Source organism: Pomacea canaliculata, linkage group LG6 (genome assembly GCF_003073045.1).
Source record: "Pomacea canaliculata isolate SZHN2017 linkage group LG6, ASM307304v1, whole genome shotgun sequence".
Taxonomy (NCBI): Eukaryota; Metazoa; Mollusca; class Gastropoda; order Architaenioglossa; family Ampullariidae; genus Pomacea; species Pomacea canaliculata.
The window spans coordinates 11,982,065-12,008,102 of NC_037595.1; the positions used below are offsets into that span (position 1 = coordinate 11,982,065).

The following is a 26,038-nucleotide window of genomic DNA, read 5'->3' on the forward strand; positions in this document are numbered from 1 at the left end:
ATTGGTAGCTTACATAAGCTAATATTTAAATTGCATTTGAGCCCACGAAATAAACTAATCTTCCGAAAATTACATCTTCAAGTATTAACAGTCATGTTCACTGTATAGAGCACTGGTCTAGGTAAATCAAAACAAATTAAAAATAAAAATAAAATTAAAAAAATCACTCTTGAGTAACAGAAGAAATCAGAGAGCACGCTTAGTTGAGATGAGTTTATTAATCCAATGCCAGACTTTTACATCTCATTTATGTGTTGATAAACAGATGGGTTTTTTCAAATACCAAAGTTGGATTTGAGCGATATGTCCAAAAATCTGTATGAATATACGTACAATCCTATTGAAGAAATTATCTAATCTTTCAAACTACAATGAGCACAGTTTTTACAATGTGAAAAGAAGTTCTAAGTCAACGAGATACGAACAATTAGTCTTATCAAACAACGTGCGGATAACCAGGGCAGAGGAAGTAGTCCAAATTACACGAAGCAAAAGTAAAGATTTTTTATTTACTAATTCCAAAAATTAAAAAAAATATTCAATGGCATGATCTTTTTTCTTGGCTTTCGTAGCTTTTTCTTTAATCTCGCTAACAAAGCGCAAATTTTGCTCGATAGTCATCAATATGGACAGGCACAAAACAACATATTACCTACTGATGGACCTACTTACATCCAGAAGGCATATAAGGCTATCGAAATGCCCTGCAATCCATCAGATTTTAAAAAAAAAGGCTGAGATCGATACATATCGGAGTTAGCAGCCCATGAACTCGTTTCTTGATGAACATGCCGCTGGGCGCGCAGCATGGTGATGTGGTGGTTGAAGGAGAAGGGGACAGAAAAGAGCGAGAGATTGAGACAGATGGGACAGAGACAGAGACAGAGACCTAGCGGTAATATCCTTATGGTTGGCTGGAGTGAGAGTGCAGAGACACCTATCAGCAATATCGTGCTAGCTGGCTGGGGCGACACTGGTTGTAGCAGCAATCACAGACCATGCCTTGTCGTTTTTGTCTCTCAAGGTCCAGATCGTACTCGCCCATGTCTTCGGCCACCGGCGAGTCCGAGGCCTTGGGCAGGACGGGCAGCAGCATCTTGCTGTAGTCGCTGGCGGACTTCACTGGTCCTTCTGCAGACAAAAGAAAAGATGTGTGAGTGTGGGGAGGTCAGCTAGTTTGACAAGAAAGATAATCGTTTGTCTAACATTAGCTATACTGTGACTAATTGGTCAGCTTCCATATGTTCACTCACACATACATGACTGCACACCCGTAGGCATATACCTGGCCTCCTACTGTAGAACCATAAGCATTTCAACAACGTAGTGATGTCAAGAGCGCTCAATACCCTTTTTCTGAATGGCACTCCTTTCCTTTGGTGTCAGAATCAATGCCAAAGTTCTGAGAGATAATTTCGCATTTTGACCTCTTACAGACCTTTGTCGATGATGCTTAGTCTAAAATGATCTTTCACACACCGACAAAGATTTTTTTTAAAAGACCGAGCAAGCTTTTTTTTCAGAACTACAGGGTGAGTTAAGAGGTCGGCTGCTGGTGGCGAACGCATAGCATCCGACCCTTGAACCTTCAGTCAGTGTTGGAGAAACTTTATCATGCACAAGCATTCACTTCGTCACTCTGGAATAATTTCGTTGGGGTTCTCTAGCCTTTTCTAATCTCTGGGTAAAGCTCAGTGCACGAGACAATTTCCCAAAATCAGGGTGAGTACCCCTCACTTCCATTCTTGAGATATATCGCCTGTAAACATCATTCCTAGAAAGAGGTCCATTTCGTGACGTCACGCCTGTCCACAAATACCGTATGGTACCAGCTCGCCAATTGGTTGAAACCTTTGCAACGTAAACGTATATATGTACAATGCTGACGTCCGTGTTATAAGACTTGAGGAGATAGTATTTTGCCCTGAGTTTTACCCAGCCCTTAAAAATATAGCCTACTACAGGTATAAATAATTATGCACAACACGGAGAAAATAATAGTTTGAGGTAAGCCGCAGCACAGAAACTGTTGGGTGAGCAGACGCCATAATTCTCGCCCCTTATCATCCTACCAACGCTCTGTTGTCATTTGAAAACAACCTACCCTAATCCTTGGCGAGGTTTTTCTCAGTATGCTCCCTTCTTTAATGAGTAATTACAGACAACCTCCAGACATACTGGAAGTTCTATCTCGCTCATTTTATTCCGCGTGACTGTCTCGGGCCGTCAGCACCATAGGACCAGTTTCTTGACTCGTGCTTGAGGGAGAGAAGTAACAAAAGGAAAACAACGAGAATTTATCGAGCGCCTTATTCGTGACGCCAGCAGGAATTCTCAGAGGACCTTTCCACGACTTCTGTACAACAGGTAACGTGCATCGTGTGAAGTTTCAGATTTCTGGTGCTTTAAAAAATAACCACAGCAAACGTGGAACGAGTATCCAAGTTTCGAGAAGGTAAGTTGACGGAGATGGGGCGTTGCTAGGTGTTACATTAACTACTGCTTATGTTTTCAGTTACTTGCAAAACGAAAATTACTTGATCGTCACGTGAGAGCAGGGACGACTCCTAGTCTCTTTATCCCCCACCCTCCATCACCCTGCCTTCTTTCACAAACCTGAAGGTTCACCCAAGTTAAACTCGAAAGTTAAGTTGGAGGCATTGTATGAGAAGAGAGAGCTCTCCTTTTATTGTAGAAATGCTTAGAAAATTTTTGAATACTTTAAAAAAAGGACTTACTACTGATGGAACTGACGTTCGTAGCCAATCCAACAATATATTCTAATGTCACCCAATCAAGGTCTACTTTTGCGACCGCGGTAAATAGGGTTCTGATCTCTGTCCTAATCCAGGTAAGAAGAGTAATGTACAAGTTTCTGTATCTAGTGAGGTTTTTAAATATAAGCTGTTCCTAAATTAAACCAATTATTTGAGAATTATTTGGTTCTCCTGTTAGCCTTGAGATCACGTTAACAATCCACTATGACCCGACTTCCGGTGAGCAGGCTCATCATCTGCCTCGTTTGTCCATCATGCTCATCAACTCACCTTCGGTGAAGAAGTCCATGTTAGCGAAGCTCTTTAAAGGAAACTGCAGGAGCTGGTCTACAGAGCGTTTGCCGAACTGTTCAGGGTAGTCCTTCCTGAGAAGAGCACAGAGGTTTTGGCGCGCCCTCATCAGGTAATCACCGCACAGACCCCGGGGGTGAGGCCTGGCATCGACTCCACACATCATGTGTTCAGACCCTGACGCCTGTCCCAGCATGCACAGCACCAGGGCCATACACAACGACATCGCTTCTGTCATGGCCATTCTGCAACAAACCACAGAACCAAACGGTGGGTGAGAGACTGCAGACGAGTTTAACAAATATTCACACTTTCCAGTACGCAAGTATTCACGTGCACGCTCTCACATTTCTGAAGAAGTTTGAGACTTTTGATTATCTCCTCCTGCCCCTCATGACCACTATAACATAAAGTAATATTATATCAGCAAAATTTCTAAGAGATACAACATGGTCTGGACAAGAACACCGGTGAAGATAACTATGTTTCAGAAGCAAAGCATGGTCCTCTACGTTTGTGGAACGCTTTGTGGAACCTTTTGAGGATCATCTTGTAGTAGGAAGGGGATAATCCTGAGATACTGCAGGAACTTTTTATTGAGATCGCAAGCAGACGTACACCTAAGGTTATTTGCTCGCTTTTTCTTCTGGTCTATTTATACCGCTGATGTAGTCTCACTTCAGGACAAATATCGAGTCCAGCTAGGATAAACAGCAGGATGCCTAAAGGTGCACCTGTGCTTGTAAAAATCGTAGTACAGTGGAACTGCTGTCCAGTAAGTGATTGCCACCTAGAGGAGTATTGATCTTGTTGGCTGTATGCCCTCCCTTGCAACCGGGAAAGGATTTTTTTTAATTCTCACCGGAGTGAGACGCCGTGTTTCACCTGTAAACTAATTTTTAATGAACCTCAGGTAATGCAAAGGTGATTAAGCTGCTGGACATGCTTCACTGCCCAGAGTACGTTGACACCCCATCGATATCGTTGTCACCCGGCAGAGTACGGAATTGTTTTAAAGTCCTGCATGCTAGAAAGTGAGATGAAATCTTGAAGACATAGGTTCAAAGCAGGTTATATACAGATCATCATATCCACGTATGGAAATTTGGATGGTTCAGCATTTTGTTGACACTTTGGTTAGCTTAGCTCCCTGGTATGTGGACATAAGGTTGAAGCACTTTCCTCCTAAATCAACCAACCAATCGTCGTCTTCGTACTGGATGGTTGATTAGGAAGGTTGTAGCAGATATCTGTTCAAGGCTTCTCCACTGTGAGTGTGTCTTGGAATCGTGACTGCTCCATCACCAGGAGCTGTTTAGTCACAGACATCAGAGGCTGAGGCTGGCACTTCAGTGTTGGCCCCTCATTAGGCGCCGTTACTCTTGAGACAGCAGTTCACCCTAGAGGTGACGGAAGAGACACGTGGTGGCACAAGCAAGTGCCCAGAATCTCAGTGCTCGAGAAAGAGGCAGAAACGATCGACGAGGACCTATCAACGGATTCCCAGACGTGAAGAGCATCGGAGGGCCCTCCACATTGCAAGAGACATTCATATGTAGAGCTAAGTGGGGAGTGGATAGTAGTTAAGGTAGTGACTCACGATACCTGGATTAGCCACAAGGAATGGCAACGGGATTCTTAGAGAATTATTGATGTGTAAAAACTCTTGATTATTAATAGTTTTCTTGATACACTAACTTCCAGTGAATTTGCTATTGGGGACGTATAATGGGGCTTGGAATCAGATTGAATCATTACTAGCAGGTGACTGTGTTTGGCGTACAGGTAAAGGTCGTTGTGAGATGGTAGAGGCATCAAGAGTGTGATTAGACCGAGGCAGCGATAATTATGACCCTCTAGCCATCTTCAGGTACTCATTCCCGGAGGTTCACAACATGTCAACATTTAGACTTTTACATGTAAACATTTCTGAGTTTCATTGCTTTGGTAGTTTGACTGCATGTTAATGTTCCTAGTCGATTAACATGCTGCTTTAAAAACAAAACTAACCCGACATGCTAACCCCTAATTTCTGTTTTTTGTGGATTTCATGGATATTATTTGCGCCTGAAAATGCATGTGTAACTAATCTGGAGGATCGATCACATAGGAAGGAGAAAAACTTCACTAAGATACGTCAACCAGTGGAATGAAAATAAAAAGTTGACATGTATCGACGATCAGATTAAATAATTACCGTAACGGTGGCTGAGTGGGGGGTGAAGAGGAAGCCAGGTAACGGTGACCGGATTTCTTTCTTGCTTGAATAAAAACGATTTCTTTCTTCGATTGTTTTTTTTTTTTTTTTTTTTTTTTTTTTTTTTTTTTTTTTGATTCAATGGAAAACGATTTTAGGCAGAGATCAGTCGTTTTCATCGACTTCGAAACAGCGACGCACATTGCAGTTTGCGTCATCAAATACTTACTAACCGTTATTTTAAAGGAACCAGTAGAAAGAGAATTTCGCACCGCAAAGAGAAGACTCGCAGACAAATGGATGGAAGGTATGAATGAAGAGGACTAAGTAAAAAAATAACGAAGAAAAGAAGTAGGAGGTAGAAGCCATTTATCTACAATGTCCCAGTGTCGCTTCCCTTTTATTTTTCTGGGTAGAAGGTAGTTGTGTGTCATGGCTTATGCCCTCACCTACTCCTTCTGATTTTTTCACACATGAGTTGGTGTCGGTGTACATGCTTGCTTGTGTGAAGTATTCGAGGGCTTTTCTTTTTCTTGGTTTCTTGCATGAAGCCTGTATGAGACCGTGTGTGGCGATGTTGGGAGAGCACCTTTATTTCACAACGAGTGTGGTTGTGTCTCTGCGCGAGCAGCCTACGAAAAGGTTTGCTTGCGCGGAAGAGTATGAGTACGCGTGCGAAGACTAGCCAGACACACGGCCTAGCGAAAAGCAGACAGGTGTACGGCCATGGCCAAAACGACTGTTACTGTTACGAACAAGTGATCAAATTTTAAATTCAACCAGCTTAGAAGCCCAGCACGAGACAGGTTAAGCGCCTTTCGAGGTCTGCCATCTCCTCCATCAAGCGATCGAAGGACTTTTGAGGACGGCGGGCCGTTGTTAAACCTCCTATGTTCTAATGGCCTCCTGCTGCTGTTTGTGAAGAATCGACACTAATACTGCTGTGCTCTCTCAACCAGTTGTGTCGAATAAAAAGCTGAAATTGTGAAAATGAAATTTAAAAGACCTGTAGACTGTCTGATGACTGCCTCTTTACCATTTCTCTATTAAATGATGATGATGAGATGATGATGATGGAGGAGGAGAAGAATATAAAAGAAGTAAAATCGCCATGTGAGATATTGCCAAAATTTGACCATGAAACATTAAAAATAAATTCCTTTCATATAAAATTATTTAAAAATTATAACTAGTTATCACGTTTATCTATGAGCCTCTTGTACCTGAATGCTCATTTTCTCTTTATTCTTTTTAAGCAGACGATTGGCTAGGATGCCTACAGACACTTTCCTAAGCTGCACGGCAAAAGCCTACGTATCTACATCCGGGCACCATGGCCTACAGCATCATAATTTCTGCTGCAAAGAAATTTTAAAAAGTGAGTACGATTCTTCGTCTGATGGATTGCTAGCTTCTGACGCACACGAGATAGTAAAGTTGGCCAAGTACATCTGTCTTAAATTTCTCATCATCGCGAAAATGTGGAGTAAAAAGGTATTCAGCGGATTTGAAAAAAAAGGAGGAATCTAGAATCTACGAAATCAGCTTTTTTTTTTACTAAGAACAACGTCAAGTAACAATAAAATATAAAAATCATCTTTATAGACGAGGAATAAAGTTGAGAATTCAGATACGACTCTACAAAACAAGTTTTTGACATAAGGAACGAAGCAAAATGTTAAGTCTGATCTCAACAACAGAATTATTTATGAGGCATCTACAAAGCCACTTTTAGTTTTCAAGAGTGAAGACTGCAACCAAGTAACCTACGCAGTAGCCACTTGCTCATTACGAGGAATGAAGTCGATCCTTCCTTAACTATCTTTGTTTTGAGGAAGGAACGCAAGACAAATGTCATATAGTCATTTAGCTATTTGTTTAATAAGGAATGAAGCAAAGATTGAAGTCACATAATCCTTTACTGTTTGGTTAATATGTAATGAATTCAAGAGGGTAGTCACGCAATATTTGAGCCTGCTTTTATCCATCTTTTCTTATGAAGAATTAAGTCAAGAGGCAGGATGGAAGCGGATACCGTTACTGTTCACTCGACTAATAGAACCTTTGCCATCTCTAAGTTGTGTTCATTAACGCTGGCAAAATAATTTACCGCACTTAGACATTTTATTCAGCTTTTGGAGGGAAAAATAAAGTGGAACCGGGATTAAAGACCGAGTGGACATTCAAACCTCTCTTGACGACCTAGGAAAGGTTAACAACGATTGGACAAGACTCTGGAGGCACAAATCTTCGTAGACATTGACAAAACTTTTGACAGCATTGCCAGAAGCACAGAGTTTATATTTCTATAGACATCTTCAGGCCAAAAATCGTTGGACTCCTGAGCTCAAAGTTCTGTTTGTCGTGAATTTTAGCCTCCAAGCAGCTCCATAACAGTCAGAGGGCTGTTGCTAGGATGAATTTTACGATCTTCTATATTTCTCAGTATTATTGATTGTATCGTAAACCTGGCATGTAAATCAGCTTAACAGTCGCATAAGAGAATGCCTTGCAAAGCTAGAAGAGATTGATTTTGCGTACACTATAGATCCGCCTTAATGTAGTAATATTAGTACTGGATATCTTCTTGGCCCAGACATGAATCAGGTAGAATATTAGACCCCGTCACAAGGACGTGCGCACATCTACCGCGAAAAAAAGACATAAATCTTTATAATGAACTGTCTAGAAAGAACTTCATTACAGGTGGAGAACAGTCGTTACTGCTCACCTTTGCTGGTTTATTCACCGCGTCCTCACAATCGGTGAACTGACTGGGTCCAGCAAAAGTCTTCTGCAGTTGCTTCTAACAAACTGTCTCGATATCTTAAGCAGAATAACATCCATAAAGACAAGAGAATCGGGTACACGTGCTAAATAAGGGGTCAGTTAATGGTCTTCGAGAACCTGGACAATGCAAGCTTAAGCCATGGAGATTCACTTTAAAAAAACCAGACAGGTCCATGAAGTCATACCTCCGGTGTCAAGAAAAGTTAAAGAATGAACTGCTTTGAGAAATATTAACAGAGATGGTCACGTGAGCAGATGGACACTTTGGACGTGACTTGTTCATCGAAATCTGAGTTGGTGGGACTGAACAAGGATACAAAGAAAGTGACAGACATCTCATCCAGCTTTTGCTAATGAAATTAATAAAGAAAGACTCTATTGCTGACGACAAAGAACACATGTAACATCCCTTGTTAATCGTCAACTACTACATGTTCACAAAAACTGAAACAGCACAGGTCATCTTAGTAGCTCCACGAAACAGTTACACCCTTCATTTCCGGGAACTACTTCAAAGATGTCTCCAACCAGATCCAAAAGATTTCTGTAACTAATACAAGGCTACTCTCCTAGTTAAGCTCTGAATCCTGTCTTCAGACACCATCAATGGGTAAGTAGGGTAAAAGACCAACTAAACCTCCACCAGCTGTTCGCCAATGAAGAGGAGGACTTTAGCTTGTGAGTCACATTATTTGTATAGATTGCTGCTGTCAAGCAGAGCAGGGCAAAGACTATTATGGGATGAAAGGCGGCTGCCACGAGCTTCTTTCTGGACACGCTAGTACTGAAAGAGAGAAAAAATGTAGAACAAATTAAGATTTCTGAAAATGTCGACCGTTTTCACTGTTACTGTAATAGTCGGGACGTCTCAAGGACGAGAGATTGCTCTACTTGTATTTCTCTGGGTTTTTTTTTCTTTCTGACACTGATTACTTTTCCCTGCTGATTTCTCGGTTGAAAGTTTCCTGTAAAATTTTTGAAATGCTCTCTGATTAAAATTTTCTGTAAAAAATGCAGGTGTGTTAAAGTGCACGCTGATGAAAGTTTTCAGTAAAATGAAGTACAGCAAGATTTTTTTTTTCATGCTGCTATTGCCGCCAGTGTCCTTTGTCAACATTTCTGATACTACTCCTTTGGTCTTCTACAGTTCTTGTTGCTAAGGTACAATTATTAGTTGCTGATGATGATGATGATGATGATGGCTCAGAGGAAACTACTTCCATGTCCTATCCTAAACAGAAATGTTGACCTGAGAGCCTTTGGTGAGTCATGCTGACGGAGATTTGAGAATATTCTCAAGGTATGCCTGATATTGATAAAGTGAAGCGGTGAACACACACACACACACACTCTCTTTTTCTCACGCATGCACATTCTACCCATCTACATTCTCACTGTCTTATACTTCGGCCGAATCAATAAAACAATAACACTTTGTAATTGTTCACACACACAACACAAACTCTCAAAGAATATAGTGTCAACAGAATACATACCTCTCCGCCAAGACCCGCAACACTCCCATCGCCAAGCGGTCTCTGGAGATTCTGGTCGTCGGAGCACTTGCCACAGACCTTCTCTTGCCACCAGCTCCGACCAGTGCACGTGCCTGAGGTCTCCCTCCCCCCACAAGCCAAGCTCCGCGGTCCTCCCAAGCTGCCTCGCGCCCTGGGTCTGCGGCACGACGGCCCGCGTTCCATCCCAGCAAGCCCTGCTGCACCGGCGTCCCTGTCCGTGGCGCCAGCCCGCTTGCTGCGCTTCCCCTTCCCCTCCCACCTTCCCTCGCGACGCAAGCAGACGACACGAAGACCGAAACGTTATGCGCCAGCGGAGATGACGTCATCGACCCCAATTCCTTCTTCTCCTCCCCTCATCCCCTCTTACCCCCGCCACTCCTTGCTGCACGGGAAAAGAAAGCCGGTGGAGGTAAGTACCACCGACTTGTGGGAACTTAACTGAAGAGGCTGAGCCCTCGTCACAATCGTCGTGCACGGTACAGAAGGGGGGAGGGTGGAGGAAGAGCACACCTGTCTCTCACTCTACCTGACGATCTACCCAGAGAGTTAAAGGTATCTCTGTGTTATCTGCGCTTCTCCTTTCTTTGAACCACGTCTCAGAGAAGACGTCTTCCTGTTGGTTCACTTTTGTTTCCTTTTTCATGATTTTATTTCAATTTGTTTCTGTTTTATTTTATTTATCTTATTTTTTTTTTTTTTGCTTGGTATTCAGTATATTGATTTGCTGGAGTCATCCAAACCCCACACCCCCAATTTTTTTTTTTTAAAGTAATGTGTCGACTTAACTAAGGGTTTGGATTACCCTAATATCCTTTTTCCCTTTTGAATACCTTTTAGAATAAATCTTCGATGTCTCCTATATGTCAATAAAATGCTATTTGTACCAATGGAAGTAGTTGAAGAAGATACTAGACGTACAGGCGACTAGCGAATTTCTGTTAAATTCTGCTCTTTGACCTTTACAAGAAACGTGTCAGTTGATGGCGCAATGGCTTGAATAAAGTGGCAACAACTGTTTGTGTGTGTGCGCGCGTGTATGTCCGCTTCAGTACTAGAGAATATGCTGGAGTTGTTTGACAAAGATTTGGTGGAGCATGTACTGAGCTTTGGACGACGAAGACGACAAAGATGGACGTGGCCATGTCGTGGAATCTTAACGCTGAACGGTTTGTAGAAAAAGATTGTAAAATAACCACATTTGTTGCTTAGTATCGCTCATCCAACAGTTCCAGAAATTTTTAAAACAAGATCTACACCCTCCATCCTCTTTGAGCGTATGTGAGTCACGCTCAGCTCTCGCAAGGTCACGGCTGTTTAAAAATTTAAAGACCGGCGAAGAATTACAGTTGTCACGACCAGTGTGACGTGTAACCGAAACACGCAGTTCTCTCCCTTTAAGGATTCACTGTACTTCTCTCCCCTTTCCCCATATTCTTCCTCTCCTTTCTGTCAATCTCTCTTTTTCTTGTTTATATCTCTCATCTTTGTTTTTCTTAAAGAGAGAAATGTTATCTATGGTTTCCTTTATTTACGTGCGCGCGTGCGCCAACACACACACACAAAATTCACACATGCCCGTACACACAAAGAAACATTTTCTCAAAAATCTCCAAGAACATTTTCTCTGAAATATCTAAAAACAAGACCCAAACAAAATACTTCTGCTACCGTGTTCAGATCTCGTTATTCTGATAAAATTAAACTTAAAATGTCTTTTTCTAGTCGTTCTATTATGAAAACCACGCAGAGCATTTACATTAAATGTGTGCTTTCTCTCGTTTTTTAATCTAGCTCTTGACGATAAAAAGACTAAGGTTTCGTGGAGATTTTTTAATGACACGATTTGAGACATTTGATCAATACTATCAAAAGAAAATTTAATGTTGTCTAGCCCAACAAATGGCGCAACACGAACTAAGTTATTTTATTTTTCAAGCTGAAAATGTTTTGCGGACTTGAAGCACAAATGTTATGTTAAATACCTAAACATGTCTTTGTTACAGCACGAACAGGTCCAAGTATTAAATATCTACTTCCGAATTAACCGAGACTGTACAAATGTGAATTCGACAAACGAATCCCATTAATGAACTCTGTTGATATATATGTCTTTTCAAACCTTTGAAAATTACGGAGTGTTTCCTTCTCATTAAATTATCAAAACAAAACTTCATTTACTTCATTTTCTTTCTTTTTTTTTCCATCCTTCTACATCATTCCTCATCTTTTTTTAAGCAGTCTGTTTTAGCAACTCCAAACATCTTCATCTATACATCGAAATTTTAATATATTTTGCTACATAAATAGTTTCATGAGGTTGTAAGTCTGACTCGACATTAAGCCCACGTTTTTCGGTTTTGGTTCGTGTTCATGTGAGAAACTGAGTTTTAAGTCGCAAGTGGCAAGCCTGATATTCAGACCAAACCTAGAGAACATCTTTGAAAGTCTCGCCGACAAACTTAGGCTTAACTTTAAGTCTGACTTAAGACCTCTCATGCAACCAACACCAGAGTTGTCACAGTTTCTTAATTTGGGACTTACTTCATCGCTAGCACCGACACAGAGAAAGCTCTCTTTTTTTCTCTCACACACAGACCTATTACAGATTGTCGAACACAACTTGTCGAACCCGTAACGAAGGGCTATGTCGAACAACATCGATGTGCAAATTGAGCGCGCTGACCTTACCCGGGACCAAGTCGATATACCTTGATAAGACAGAGCGAGCGTCCGCGCTGTGAAGCATCTTCTTCTTGTCTTGAAAGTACAAGACCCGCTCCCATCTTATTTACTGCTTGATTGTCTGGCTACCAAAGCTCGAGAAATATTTCTGAGCCAATTTGCCGGAAAATGCGTCATCGCAATCCCAGGATTTCAAGAGCTCAGTCGTTATCTATAAATACTGCACGTGTAAATGGAGATGGAACCACCACAAGATGCTCCTGGTCAAAGGAGGCTGTTTTTGCACCCTTCCACCCATTCCTCCACCCGTTCAAGTACGTCACTATACCCTTTTTCTTTCGATCACTCACGTCACCAGGCGTCTCTTGTTTTTCTCATTCTCTTCACGCCTTGGACATTTTTTTTTTTCGCTCTCTATATCGTACTTGACAATGTTTCTGAGGGTTGAAGGACCCCTAGTTGAAGTGGCATCTGTTCGTCAGGAGACACTTGACTGTGACCCAGTTCAGTGCATTTTATCAACAGGACTGCTCCAAATCGAATTCTTAGGTTTTCGTGAAACTTAAAAAAGAGAGCTGTCGAGTGTGTGCAGGCGCAATGTGGAAAGCTGAAAAAGTCACGAGACGGTGCTTTGACAGATAACTGTCTGCAAGCTAAAGTTCAGGCAATAAAAACAAGGCGAGCACTTCTATCATCGATGAGCTAGAAGACAGAAATAAAGAAATAACATCACACACACAGTGAGAGAAAGAGAGAGAGAGAGAGTGAGAGTGAGAAAGATGTCGAAATAGTTTCTTGTTCATATATTTTATTTGCTATGTTGTTTTCGTGGTGCACATTGTATTAAATGTTCTCGTTGCAAGATAATAAATTTCACCGAAGCAAGAAATAAAAGGGAAAACGAAAGCAGCACAGAGAAGATGGAAAGCAGAACTTACATTTACTCTTCCCTTCATTTGTCGCTCTACTTTCTATCTCTCTCGCTACTTCTCTCCCTATCTTTCCCTTCATTCCATCCCTCATAAAACTGTTTTCCTTGTATCTATCCCCGGCGGCAACAGCCACCCAATGCTTAAGTAGTGATCTTATCTAAAACTTTTTTTCATTATTAGAAAGTGGTGCGAGATGAGCTCATAGATGACTGTTTGCCATTTTAACGGTCAAGTTTTCAATTATCACTTTTAACAATTGTTACACATCGAACTGGCCGAGGCTTCAAGCCTTGACAAACATCATCTAACCTCGTCCTGCCTCTCACCTGATGTTGTACATCAAATTTGCTTCGGATTGATTGATCGATTGACCGATCGATTGATTGATTGATTGATCGATTGATTGACTGACTGATCGATTGATTGATTGATCGATTGATCGACTGACTGATCGATTGATTGATTGAAACGAATAACCCAGCAGCAAACCGCACGGGCAGAGTCCCAAAGCCCCACACGCAGGTCAAAGGTCACACGTGCATGCGCACTTCCTCCTCTGATCCCGGCGCATGCGCGGCGTGACCTGGTCTTACAAAACGTTGGTTGAACTACATTTGCAGGTCGTGATGTACGTTAACAGTGCATGAAGTGATCGATCTCTCCCGATCCCACAGACTGCAGACGGCAGCCGGACAATAGCTGGCAGCTGCCAATGACCGACACGTGAACTGCGTCATCTCCTAGAGTACTTGTTGTTATTAGCAACACGACACGGTCCTCGTCTGAGAGGAATGTCAAATGTGGCTTGACATCTTTTTAGGATCTGTGTTTCAAAAGGGCTGTGACCTCTGAAAATCCTGTGTGAAATTCGCGAAGAGTAAATTGGAAAAAAAAACAAGCTCTCTTCTTTTTTTCTCTCTCTCTCTCTCTCTCACATACACGCACACAAACACACGTTCATTTTTCTTGAGTAGGCTACTCTTCCAAACAGTAAAATGCATCTGTGGTGTGATTAAGAACACTTCAACCAACAAATCGGTCGTTCAAAAAAAATCACGATTTTTTTCCGACATTTACTTTTTCTGATGTTAAATCAAGGAGTGCGTTACCCTTTACTTATCCCTAATTATCTTATTAATCATGTCTCTCTTGCTCTATTTCTCACTCACTTTCTCTCTCTCTCTCTACCCCCGTCCTTACCTGTCCTTCTCTAAGTCTCTGTCGCTGTCTCTCACTTTTCCTCCCTTCGTTCATACTTCCCTGCCACTTCGGTCACGTGATTACTGTACTCGATCCACTTTCTGCTCATGGATTAGACAATGTCTAATCTTCCAGCAGTTTAATAGCTTTCAGGCGCTACTAACACCAAGCTATCGCGTGCCACTTTCTCGGATGCCAAAAAAGCATCTGATCTCATAATCACAAAATGCTACTTTCACCTTCTCATTACCTGAGAAGAAATCCTTTCCCTAAGACTTACCATGAAAATCGAAAATAACATGAACTCTATGAAGAATTTATTAATACATGGCGTGTTCGTTATCCCTACTGGACAATTTTCTTTAGCATGTTTTTTTTTTCTTTTCTCATCTCTTCCTACCTTTATCCTTCTAACTCCATCAATGTATGTGTGAGGGAGAGAGAGAATATATTCTTCCTCTGCCCATATTATTTTAGGGTAATGAAATATACATTGGGTGTTTTTAACGACAGTCGTAACCTGAAACAAATATTTTCCTAGAAGTCTTGGATTATGTTTTGATGAATATTTTATTTTCGGTTTTGATGTCTATCCAGATGAAATCCAGGCATTAAGTTAATCCTTGCATGTGGACCACACATCACAATATCAAATCATAAGCATCATCTTTGCGGTATCTTTTTCCTTGGCATCGACATGTCTAGAAAGTCCCTCAGTTGGTTTTTTTTTTCATCTCAAAGGTTATAAAGAACAGATGATAGGGATGTGGTGATGATCCCCACACTAACAATATAATTATGCAGATTTCCACCCTCCGGAGTATATACCTTCCAGACTTTTATGTGTCTCGTGTCTTGCTTTTGTCAGGCATTATGCACTTACAAATTGTTATATGAGCGTGTATGTGTGTGTGAACAAGCGTATATTTGAGTCTTGTATGCGGTTACATTCTCAAGCACGGATGCAAGTGTATCTGTGCTTAAAGCCTCTCTTGTATGGATGCTTGTCTTTTACCTCCGCTCCCCTGTCTATCCTTCTTTTTATTTTTATCAGTCCCCTTATTTCATCTCTCAAAAAATTATTCTTTTTCTTTTGATTTTGAACAAAGCTCAGAGATTAAAATGTTCATCTGTGGAACACGACCGGCCATGTGCTTGTTAGGGATGGCAGCAACATAATGACAATGCTCGAGAGCCCGGATTGCGAGGCGTGAGCGGTCTTCACTGTCGTCTTCCAACCTTTCTTGCCGGTTTTTGTAGTAAGTGGGAATTGTTTAGCTCCCCTTACGTCCGTCATTACAAGCTGGTGAGCGAAAAATGGAAACCCAAGTACCTCTTATTAAAGGCTTGCCTCTGGCTGTCTAGTAATATTTCTTCGTCGGGATTTTTAAAAAAAAATAATCCACTGCTTTTCTCTATACCAAGATGAGTTTTAATTAAGGTACTGTAACTGTGAACGAATTTCTCTTTATAAAAATGTGCAAAAAAAAAAAATCCGGTTACAAGCTATTGTGGGTCGTTGCTTCGATCTTAGATTCTTAGTTCTGCACCAGATAGAGAAATTGAGAGGTCGTTGACCTAGTTGAATAAATGTTGTTCGTAGCACACTCGAAGTAGAAGTTCTAATTCGGTCAGAACTGATTCTGACGGCACTTTGAGAACTAGTTTCAGGTCTTAGGAATGTTCTTTTTTTTCTCTCTCTCTTTTTCGTCCTGGACACACGGTGCCCCTTACATTTTTATTTGTGAACAGACACTTACGTCGTCAGGCCGTTGTAGAACCGTAGTGTTCCTATAGTGACGCTGCTGTGCTTCTCGGGACATCTCAGCACCGGACTCTTCAAAGTTGGATTAGTTCAGCGTCCAGTCGACCACCGACCAGATTTTCAGTGTCGATTAGCTCTCCTCCCACGTTTCACATCCCCCTCCACATCCGCATTCCCCTTCCCCAAGACATTCAGTATACTTCATAAAGTTGTTCCACATTATTACATGAAAGGAAACCTGGCTGTTCCCCGTCGGGGCCTGAGAGATCGCAGCCCAATAAGGATCACCACCCACTGCTCCACTCCAGCTGTTTCAATCAGCCCCGCGAATAAATCATATTTCTTTTGGAATGCATTTGAAATCTAGACTCGAGAGGCAAGCACTTTCCATAATGGGGGAAAGGTTCTTTGTCATGGTGAGCCATGTCTCGAAATACGATCAGGCATACACTGAGTTTTATTTTTCTAGCCAGGTCTATACAGACCTCGACAATAATACTAAAATAAATCTGATAAAAATATTCTAATGTCGTATAACAGTATTTCTTTCTTCCACATTTCACCTTTTCTTTCTTTCTCGCCCTTCCTCTCTCTCTCCTATATTTTATGTCTTCGCGCTCCCTTTGTCCTACAGTAAACCTCGGGAAACCATCGGACGAAATTATTCATTAAGACGGGAGGGTAGTCGGTGCTGCATTCACACTTACGATACCGCATTGATTGACCTTTCTGACGCCTGTCTCTGCATAACCTTTGGTATTTCTTGTTGGAAGGCGAAAACAGGCCACGTCAGGATAAGATGTCTACAGACCGTCACTTGTGCTGACGTGTTTCATTTCCTGTATTTTAACGTTCCTTCCGTCCCTCGGCGGCTCTTGTTCTACCTCTCACATCCTTTCTGCAAAACTGCTTTTCTTTTCCTTCTCACTTCCTTGTCCCATCTTTGGTTTCTTTTGTTTTGTAAATCTTTATTTCCAACCTCTCTTGTTTATTTCATTATTATTATTATTGTCACTGGGTTATATTCTGGTTTCATATATCTCTCCTTTAAGAACGAAGAAAATGAAAAGTATAATTTCTACATCCTGTTTGCCAGACTGTGATGTGACTGTCCACTAATTCTTCATTGGCCTTAATTACGACCCCGTGATCCCGTCTCTGTGTGTGTTTCTTTTTCTCTTCTTTTCTCCTTATTTAATATTCTCTGTCTTTGTGTCTCTTCCCTTGAAATCTTTAATTCGCAAACTTTTGACTATAGTCACTTGGTGTTGTGTATACTTTTGTGCTTCACTACTGACTACTCCTTATTGATATTTGCTCTACCAATCACCACTGACCACCACAACCAGAGGCTATACCCTAATCAGTAACAAAAACAAGGTCCATCCAGTTCAAGGACCTCAACCCACTCACCTGTGCTTAACGCGAGATTAAATAATATTCCGGAGGTATAATCCTGTTAGTCCTCGGGTATCGGCGTCTCTTACATTACAGGGAACATGGCAACAGCGCCTGGAGCCAGACTCACATTATGAATGGACTCTTTGGTCCCTTTTTTCCTTTTAATGAGTAACCTCGGGACGTTTTTATCAAGCCATTAGACGAGAGAGGATCTGATTTGTCATTCGCGAGGTGTTTATGACATGCGCACTGAGATTCGATTACGATGTCGTCACCGCACGGAAAACAAACGAAAAACGTTCAGTGACCTCACGTGTAAAAATAAAAACATTGATGAAAACCAGGAAGTTTCTTCAATAAATATAAAAGCAGACGATCGTAAAACTCACATAACGTGAGAATTCAGGAGAGTTTGTGTCTACAGTCTTTTGAAAAGTGTCGAAGGTTTTCAGAACGGAAGAAGCTACGCGGTTGTCTGCCTTGTATGTGTTTCTTTATTGCAAATGTCCAATCTTTTGCTTGATATCCATTAGCTGCCTCTCCTTCTGCTGCTTCTTATATTTCACTGCTGACGTTGGGGTTAATTTAACCTCGCTTCATCTTTCAGCTTCATATTTGTTTGCTTTCAGCTTTTGTTACTTCTTTGATTTTAACTCTGTGAAGGGTAATGCCTAGTCCAACGATGAATAATTTTTATTTTTTACTTTCTCTCAAAGTACTCTTCTATTGAAATGATAATAAAAAAATATTCTCAACATTTGCATGTAAAGTAGGAGACGAAAGAAAATGTTCAACATGAGTAGACCTTCAGGCTAAATCCGCGATCAATCTCAGGCAACTAAGTTGGTGTTGTAGTTAATTGACTTTCACAGTGGAGATGCTGTTAACTATCTCTTGAGAGAGAGAGAAGGGAGCAGAGGTTTCAAGAGAAGGTAAGAAGGGAAGATAAGACGTGTTTTCTGGTGATAAATGCAATGCAATCGCAAATGACAATAAACGAGTTGTGTTTCCTGTTCTGGAATCAGGAACTCGAGACTTGCACTGTCCCTGCTGCAGGTGACGCAAGCTGCTGTACGCTGTCACGTGACAAGCGCAGGCGGCAGGCATGAGGACGGGGGACATGGGAGGAGGGCGAGGGAGTGGATGATGTGAGCAAACCCATCTTTGTGGGCGAACACACAGCCTCTTGCCACAGAGCTCTGTACAGAGGAGAGAAGACGCTAATTCCTCATGGCTGGTCATCTCCACACTCCTCTCTACAAAAACCATCAACCACCTTGTTTTATATTTGAGCCTGTCACTTAACTTCCCCGGCAAACAAAGCTTATTAACAAAGGCTTTTCCAAACTATAGTGATTCTCCTTTGCAATTTTTTAACCATAAGTAAACTCATTTTTTTACTGATTTTTTTCTTTTGCATTTGTCTCTTTTCGGGGAGTAAAAAGTTCGGAGGTAAAGGTTTAGGCGTCGAACGCATTTAGGTCAATTAAAAGATTTATCACACTTTAGTTACATCCCCCATCCGAGCCACCAACGCTTGGATATTCTCGGTGAACTTAAGTAGGAAGCTTTGATCAGTCTATTTCCATCTCTAACATTATGCTACTTGCTTAATGTCTAGAAATCTCCTTTGTATTCCATTATTTTTGGTTGGATGGTCATTCCAGTGCCTCTAATGATGTCATCTGTCAAACTGTCTGTCAGGACTATCCAGGGTAGCTATAACTTTCCTAAACATCTCTGATTTGAAAAAAATAAATGTTAGTGTCGGCTTAGCTAACTTTAGCTAGCCCTGAAGCTCCAATAATCTTGGCTGAAACAGTTGATCTTCTGAGATCACTCCCGACTGCATACGAGCTCATTGCGGCCTACTCCTATCATTAATTGGCCAATCATTCAATCAGCTAGTGACTTAGTAAACAGCCGGTCGGTTGATTTGTGTCTTTGACTATGTCCAGTAAAGTACCCTGACAATCTCAGACGAAGTAAAAACATTGATTTTGCAGAACAAACTTTTTTCGCGGGCCACGACAAGGATACGGAATGAAAGTATTAGTCTTTGGAGGCAACAATGAAAATCGACATTTTTATAACCTGTCAGCCACACCTGATTTAGGGAAGCTAAAAATATTGCCTTTATCATTATCAAAACAGAAATAGCAACTGACTTAATAATAGTGGGGTAAAATATTCAGTCTGTAACAAAGAGGGAGAAAGATAACAAAAACATATGTAAGTGTGGGCGAGAAAGAGGGAGAGATGGAATGATAAAGAGTGAGAGAAAGTACAAGAGTGCTCAGAGAAGCAGAGAAACAGATTGTTTAATATTATGTTTTCCTTTGATTTCTGTAGAGCTGCACTGTGTGTTGTATCTGTTGTAATTACAACAACTGTGACTAGTATACACGACACTAACTTGAATTCAAGGGAAATTTAATTAGGATTTTCTAATCAGTGCTTTTCTCCCTTTTCAAAAATCAAATGAACCGATTTCTACGATAGTGGTGAAAGTTGTTGGAATCAGCCATGAAATTGTTTTCATGTTCCTCCACGATAAAAGACGGAGGCAAACAATGTGACTTTGTTCAAGCTTGTATAGATACAGGACCATCACACCCCCTTGCTGTAGTCCCAACAATCTCGCTATCCAAAGAAAAGTTGTATAAGAAAAAGAGTTGAAAGGGATGTGAAAAGTGGTTCTCTCTTTAGCTTCTTGAGTTTCTTATCTTATGCCATGGTTACGCTTTCGAAACATTTCGAAACATTACATTTTTGTGAACGAGCACTGCTAGCGACTGCGACCGGTCACATGACCTCCAACTGACCGCAACCTGAGAAATTTTAGAACATCTTTGCACACTTTAAGCAATTTTATTTGAATTTCGTATTTTTTAAGCTAGCGAAGCATCAATAAAGACTTTAAAAATGATTGACCCTGGCCAATTGTTTCGGAGTCACCAGACACACAGGCTTTCTTTGAAGGAGTTAAGAGGCAGAATTGGAGAGGGAAAAAAACAAGAAAAAAGTCTCTTGTTGCCCGAAGGATATGAGAAAATGTGAAAACAGAGCGTTTATGTTTAGGGCATGCGTGCAGGACAATCTGGGATAGCCACGCTTTGTCCGGAAATGCGTGCGGTCGCGGTCAACCCACATCCTAGTTCTGGCTTTGTTTTGTGGATGCCTCGGGGTCCAGCTAGGCGTGGGCTGAACAAGTCTATCATTTCTTCCCGCCTTTGAAATCTGAAACTTAGTCTTCTTGGATATTTGTCACAGGTTTTATCTTCTGCCTGAGCTGGGAGGTAAGCCAGGCGTTAAGGTGACACATTTCCTGGAGTCCAGTAAAGAAAGTTGCCTCAAGACAGACCTTGCCCTTCGACCTTTTCCCAACAAGTTGCAGAGGCACGAATGAAAATGGCTAATGCATAGAGGCCCGGCTGTATATTGTGGATGGCGAGTAAAATTTCAGGTAATGACCGTGGGGGCTTTATATCTGACTGCGGATGAACTAACGCCGGCGTCGAAAAGGTCAGGTAGCCCGGTGGGTACAATGATGACCTGTCACCGCCATAGTGCGGGTCGGAAGGTCACGGAGTTCAGTACTCGAGTCGATTTCACTCTGAACGTGACACCTGTTCACACGGGTAGCTGTCAAGCATTTTCTCCGGGTACTCTAATTTCCATTTTGTCCCCTATGGTAATTTTTTTCACGCAAGTAGACACAAGAAATATTCGTCTGGTTAGATAAACGTGTCACAGTGTTAGTAAGTTAGGAAGGCCGAAAGAATAAGAAAAGGACAGGCTAGTTTGTATACAGGAAATCCTGTAACGAAAGAATCGACGAATAAACAGTCGAGTCGTTCACAACTCATTAAGAACTCCGCACAGATGGCGCCAGGAGAGGACGGAGGACTTTTGCTTGGACGTTAACCTGCACGCCACGTTGGTGACAAAAGTTCTTAACAACAATCCCAGCATTCTTCTTGTCTGGAGGTCGTCAGGTTTGCTGTCTGAGAGGACAGAGAAGACATTAGTATTCATGACTTTCGGTCGCCAACCTGTAATCCTCCTTCAGAAGTCTCCTCTCCCCACTGCTAATTAAGGCTTTGGCCAGGAGTGGGCCACAGGATCCACAACCTTTGACCTCATTGTTGGAACATTTCATCGGAAACGTAAAATTAAGCTTGAAGAAGGGTGGAGGTAGGGTAGAGGGGAAAGACCGCCTTCGTTCGCTCCTCATCTTCAGGCTGCAGACCCTCCGTCTGGGAAGATTAAACTCTCGGCAGATGAGGTTCCCGAGATCGAATGTCTGCAGGTTATTTTCGCGCAAAATTGCGTCCAACCGATATCTTTGAGCTGTAGTGTATAACAAGTTTTGATAGTCTTCGATTTCAAAATCGTGGAATTGGAATTACCGGGAAATACGGTATGATTAGGGAATGAGTATGCTTTGTTTTAACCAAGGATAAGGTTATATCATGTCTGGTTATCTTTTATTATTTACATTTTTAAATTCGTCTTCTTTTCTCCTCGGTATATATTTTGTTCCTGACGAAAGCAAACATGTTTGAAATTTTATCTGCAAAATAGCTGAGTGCATGCAAAACATTATGTGGATGATTGCGGTGATGGATTTACACGTGGGATGATTTAGGGAAAAAAGAAAATTGAAATTGGTGTGGTGTTGCCTGACAGTCTACTTTATATTTATAAGGCGATTAGAGGGTTCTTATGTAGGACAGAAAGTCACGGTTCAGTGTCTGCTCGGATCTGCAGTTGGAAATTCCTGCCAATCCATCAGACATCCAGCAGAACAGGATACCAGCTTTACCAGAAAAGGTGAAAACAACAAAATGGAGAGGGTTGACGATATGCCGTGCCACGAGGCAATGGCACTCTGTCGTTCGTTACCTTTTAATATCAGAGAGCGGATAGTGGAATTGGCATTCAAGTCTGGAGGTCTGCAAGGCTTTTGAATGGATACCTGACTCGTTAGGGGGATGTTGGGGGAGGCAGGAGAGGGACATCGATCTAACACAAAAATACACAATGCTGCGATAAGTCTCTAAGACCTCACTCCGACTCCTTTACCACCTACCTTACTTTTTGACATATATTTAGGTGTAAGAAAGGTAAAAATATTTCGTTTATATTTAAGTTATTGGAAAGCGAGGTGTTAGCCACCGCTCTTATCTCAGTCCAAGATATTTGTGAGGATAGGATAAAAATAATAAATGCAAAATTTGGAAAGCGCATACTCCCACTCCTAAGGACCATGAACGCCTAAGAACATGAACGAGACATGGACAACATACGAGGGACAGGAAAACAAACGAATAACACATAATCTAAGAAATAATAAACAGCAGTACTAATTAAGAATAAAAACAAGAACAGAAAACGCAAAGAGCAACCAAATAACAAGAACTGAGAGAATCTTCTGACCCTAGATGTCTTTCCTTTCCCACCGCTGTAAATGAGCAGATACATATTCAACAAGTCATTTGGGGGGTAAATATCCCCCTCCTTAAATCACACGTATCCTTGTATATCATGGATCGCACCCTTTGTGCATGCTATGAATTGTGACAGACGTTCGCACGCCCCCGTGTAATAGGAATCAGTAAGTAAAATGTAGACAGACGGACCCTGGAGTTCTGGATGAGTCACGAGCCCAAGGTCCCCCAGATCAATGGCACAGACACTTGTTGAAAGCACTTCTGTGACACAAACAAAGGTCTGAAGAGCTGATGAAAGGCGGGTTCCAGACCGCGATTGCCCCGGAGGCAGCAGACACCATCTTCCACCGCGGCAGCCGCACGAGTTCTGAGGCGGACGCGCCATGGTTCCAAGAACTCGTAGAAGCATCACTCAGTCCTTCGACTGCCAGCTTCATTACGCGCCCCCCAGTTCTCGCGTCATTCTCGCTCGCGAGACTCGCGAGATCAGCAGACGACATCGTGAAAGCTCCGGTGAAAACGATCAGGACTAGCCTGTAGGCAGGTATTACTATGGCGCCGGCTTGGTTTATCGTTTGGGTCTACTCATCTCCATTCCAGTGCACGGAGTGCACATTTTTGAATGTGAAATATTATAAGGTCATTGTCGATGTTTGTGTGTGCGCTAGCCTGCGGCTGTGGGATCATTAGTTGTTGTTTGTGTGACTGTGTGAATACTGCGTTTAAAATGCTTGTCCAGCTTTATCTATCCATCTATTTATTCATCTATAAATATATTGTCTCTCTGTCTTTCTATGTTATGTTTTCCAGTATTGTATTTATTTTGCATCAGTCTAAATATTACCTGAATACAGGTTGCGTGTCAATGTCCTTGCACATCATTGAGGGTGCCATCAATATCCATGTCATCAAGGTTCTTTGTCTCATCCTTAATACGTGATTACAGTTTGCATGTCAATATCTGACATCCGATGATTACCTAGAATCAGTTTTTGGTCACATCATAATGAGGTTAGTAAATAAAGAAAGTTTGGATCGTGTTTGAAAATCCAGAAAAAAAAACAAAAATTCTCTTAATTGTCGCCCATGTATAGTGCCCTAATGTCGGATACGACGATTGATTTCCAGGAGGTGCCATCTGTCTCCACAAGATCCATTGCTCCCTTACATCGGACGACTAACAAGGAGAGCGCCCTGTGTAAGACCTGTGCTCCATGTGGCAGGAATCACGAAAGTGTCGTATCTCCTGCATACGTCACATGAACGGTTTGTCTTGTCCGTTTATTCTTTGAATTGACAGACATTTGTGTGTGGTAAACGAAACAGCAACATTTATACAATCTATCCTGAGGACCGAGCACATGAAGAGAGACATTTTTAAGACTGAGAAGAAACTCCAAAAAAGTATTTTTAAAAAAGTGGAAAAATGGTAGAGAAAAACATTTTCCCTCCCCCACACCCTCTCCTTTTTCGACTGTAGAAGAAACGTTCCAGAAGTCAGCTGACATATGAGAATTTTTTCAGTCTCTGCATCAGACCGAGAAGGTAAACTGGTCTACACAGGAAATTAATTAAGTTTGGGGTTGTCTTCGGTAAATGAGACAATAACTGAAAGCCTCAACTAAGGGAGTTACTAGGAATGACTACCTCGAGTCATGCAGCTATAACCCGTTATTTTCAAAACTCGTTTAGAGACTGCACGCATACATAAACCTGTGATAGGAGACACTACTGTCACACTTACTTGTGGCAGATTGCAGAAAGTCGTTGTACTGCTCGAGGTCTCAAAGGCAGAAGACGATAACGAGATCCCAGAGCAGGTGAGGGCGGTCACAGCCTGAGGTTCAACCTGCAAGGTGGGCAAGGCAAACAACACAAAGAGGATTCTTCAGGATCATCCGCTCCATATTTATACCCGCCATTCGTTGTCCCCATCCGTCCACTGCTCCCCCTTCCCTTCAACCCACTCGTTAGACTTATCCAATCCATTTCCCCTCTCCTTGACTTTCTTGCTCCTCCCTTCTCTCTCTATTTCTTTCTTTTTTTTTCTCTCTCTCTCTCTCTCGCACGCACGCACGTCAACGTCTCGAGAAACGTGATGGTGTGACAACTCTCAAGTGCATGTAATATCCGTAACTTAAGTCCCCTTGCTCGCATCGGTTTAGCTTTGCTTTCACATTAATCTTCTGTGCCGTTGTCCATGAAAGACAATTATTATCTGAGAACCCACGTGGAAAATCATAAATTCTTGCCACCTCTGTATCCTATGATCTCCAACTCATCGTTTTGTACACCTGTACGCACCTTTTGCGACAATCTTTCGGCTGGTCTTTATGTCTATGTCTCTTTGCAGTCTTTGTCTGAGTATCCGAATAGGTAAGTTATGTGTATGTATTCACACACATGTGTTAAAGCATAAAGCATGTTTTTGAATGAGTTGTAAATATACAAGAAAGGAGGGAAATACTTTAAATCAATTTTTGATATATTGATACGTCAAACCAGACATATGTGATATGTTGGGGTCTGTGATTTGCAAGTTTGAAAATCGCAGGTAGGTATTTTCTATTAAGGAATTTACAGCAGGTGGGCATCGTTTAAGTGTAGTACAGATACAGATATAACATCAAAACACATCTGTAATGACCTTTGTGGGGGAGCAAGGGAGGGAGGTAGGCACAGGTGACGGTTCATACCTGCCTCGCCGACAAATTAACACATCGGAGAACATCAAAGGAGCATCACCTAGGTAACGTCACTCGTGCGGCGCTAGGGGTCATGTCGACCAGGACTCGCACGGAATAAAGTCACGGGCAGAACGTGTGGGACATGGAGCCTAATGGGAAAACGGAACACCAGGACTTCCCATGGCTACAGTACTGCGCATGCGTCCTCTCAGGCAGAGCGAGCGTTGGTGCCAGACTCTGAAAACTGAGAACATTACACAAAGAAGATGGTTTGAACTTTAGGGAGAGAGTATTGTCTGGTCAATCATAGACTATTGAAAGCACATCTGTCTCTCAACACTGG

At 41.8% G+C, this 26,038-nt stretch overlaps 1 protein-coding gene across 2 annotated transcripts; it reads right to left on the reverse strand.

Annotated features, from left to right (window-relative positions):
* Positions 1-199: 199 nt before the first annotated feature.
* On the reverse strand, positions 200-24,904 carry LOC112567080 (molluscan insulin-related peptide 7-like). Of its 2 annotated transcripts, none has more exons than XM_025243624.1 (3): positions 24,753-24,904; positions 3,048-3,313; positions 200-1,131 (listed from the first exon to the last, which is right to left on the reverse strand). In XM_025243624.1, the coding sequence occupies exons 2-3, from the start codon at positions 3,310-3,312 to the stop codon at positions 941-943; spliced, it is 456 nt and encodes a 151-aa protein (XP_025099409.1). In that variant the 5' UTR covers position 3,313; positions 24,753-24,904; the 3' UTR covers positions 200-940. The 2 variants fall into 2 exon arrangements, with proteins under 2 accessions (XP_025099409.1, XP_025099408.1); XM_025243623.1 differs by lacking the exon at positions 24,753-24,904 and adding an exon at positions 9,552-9,798.
* Positions 24,905-26,038: the final 1,134 nt, after the last annotated feature.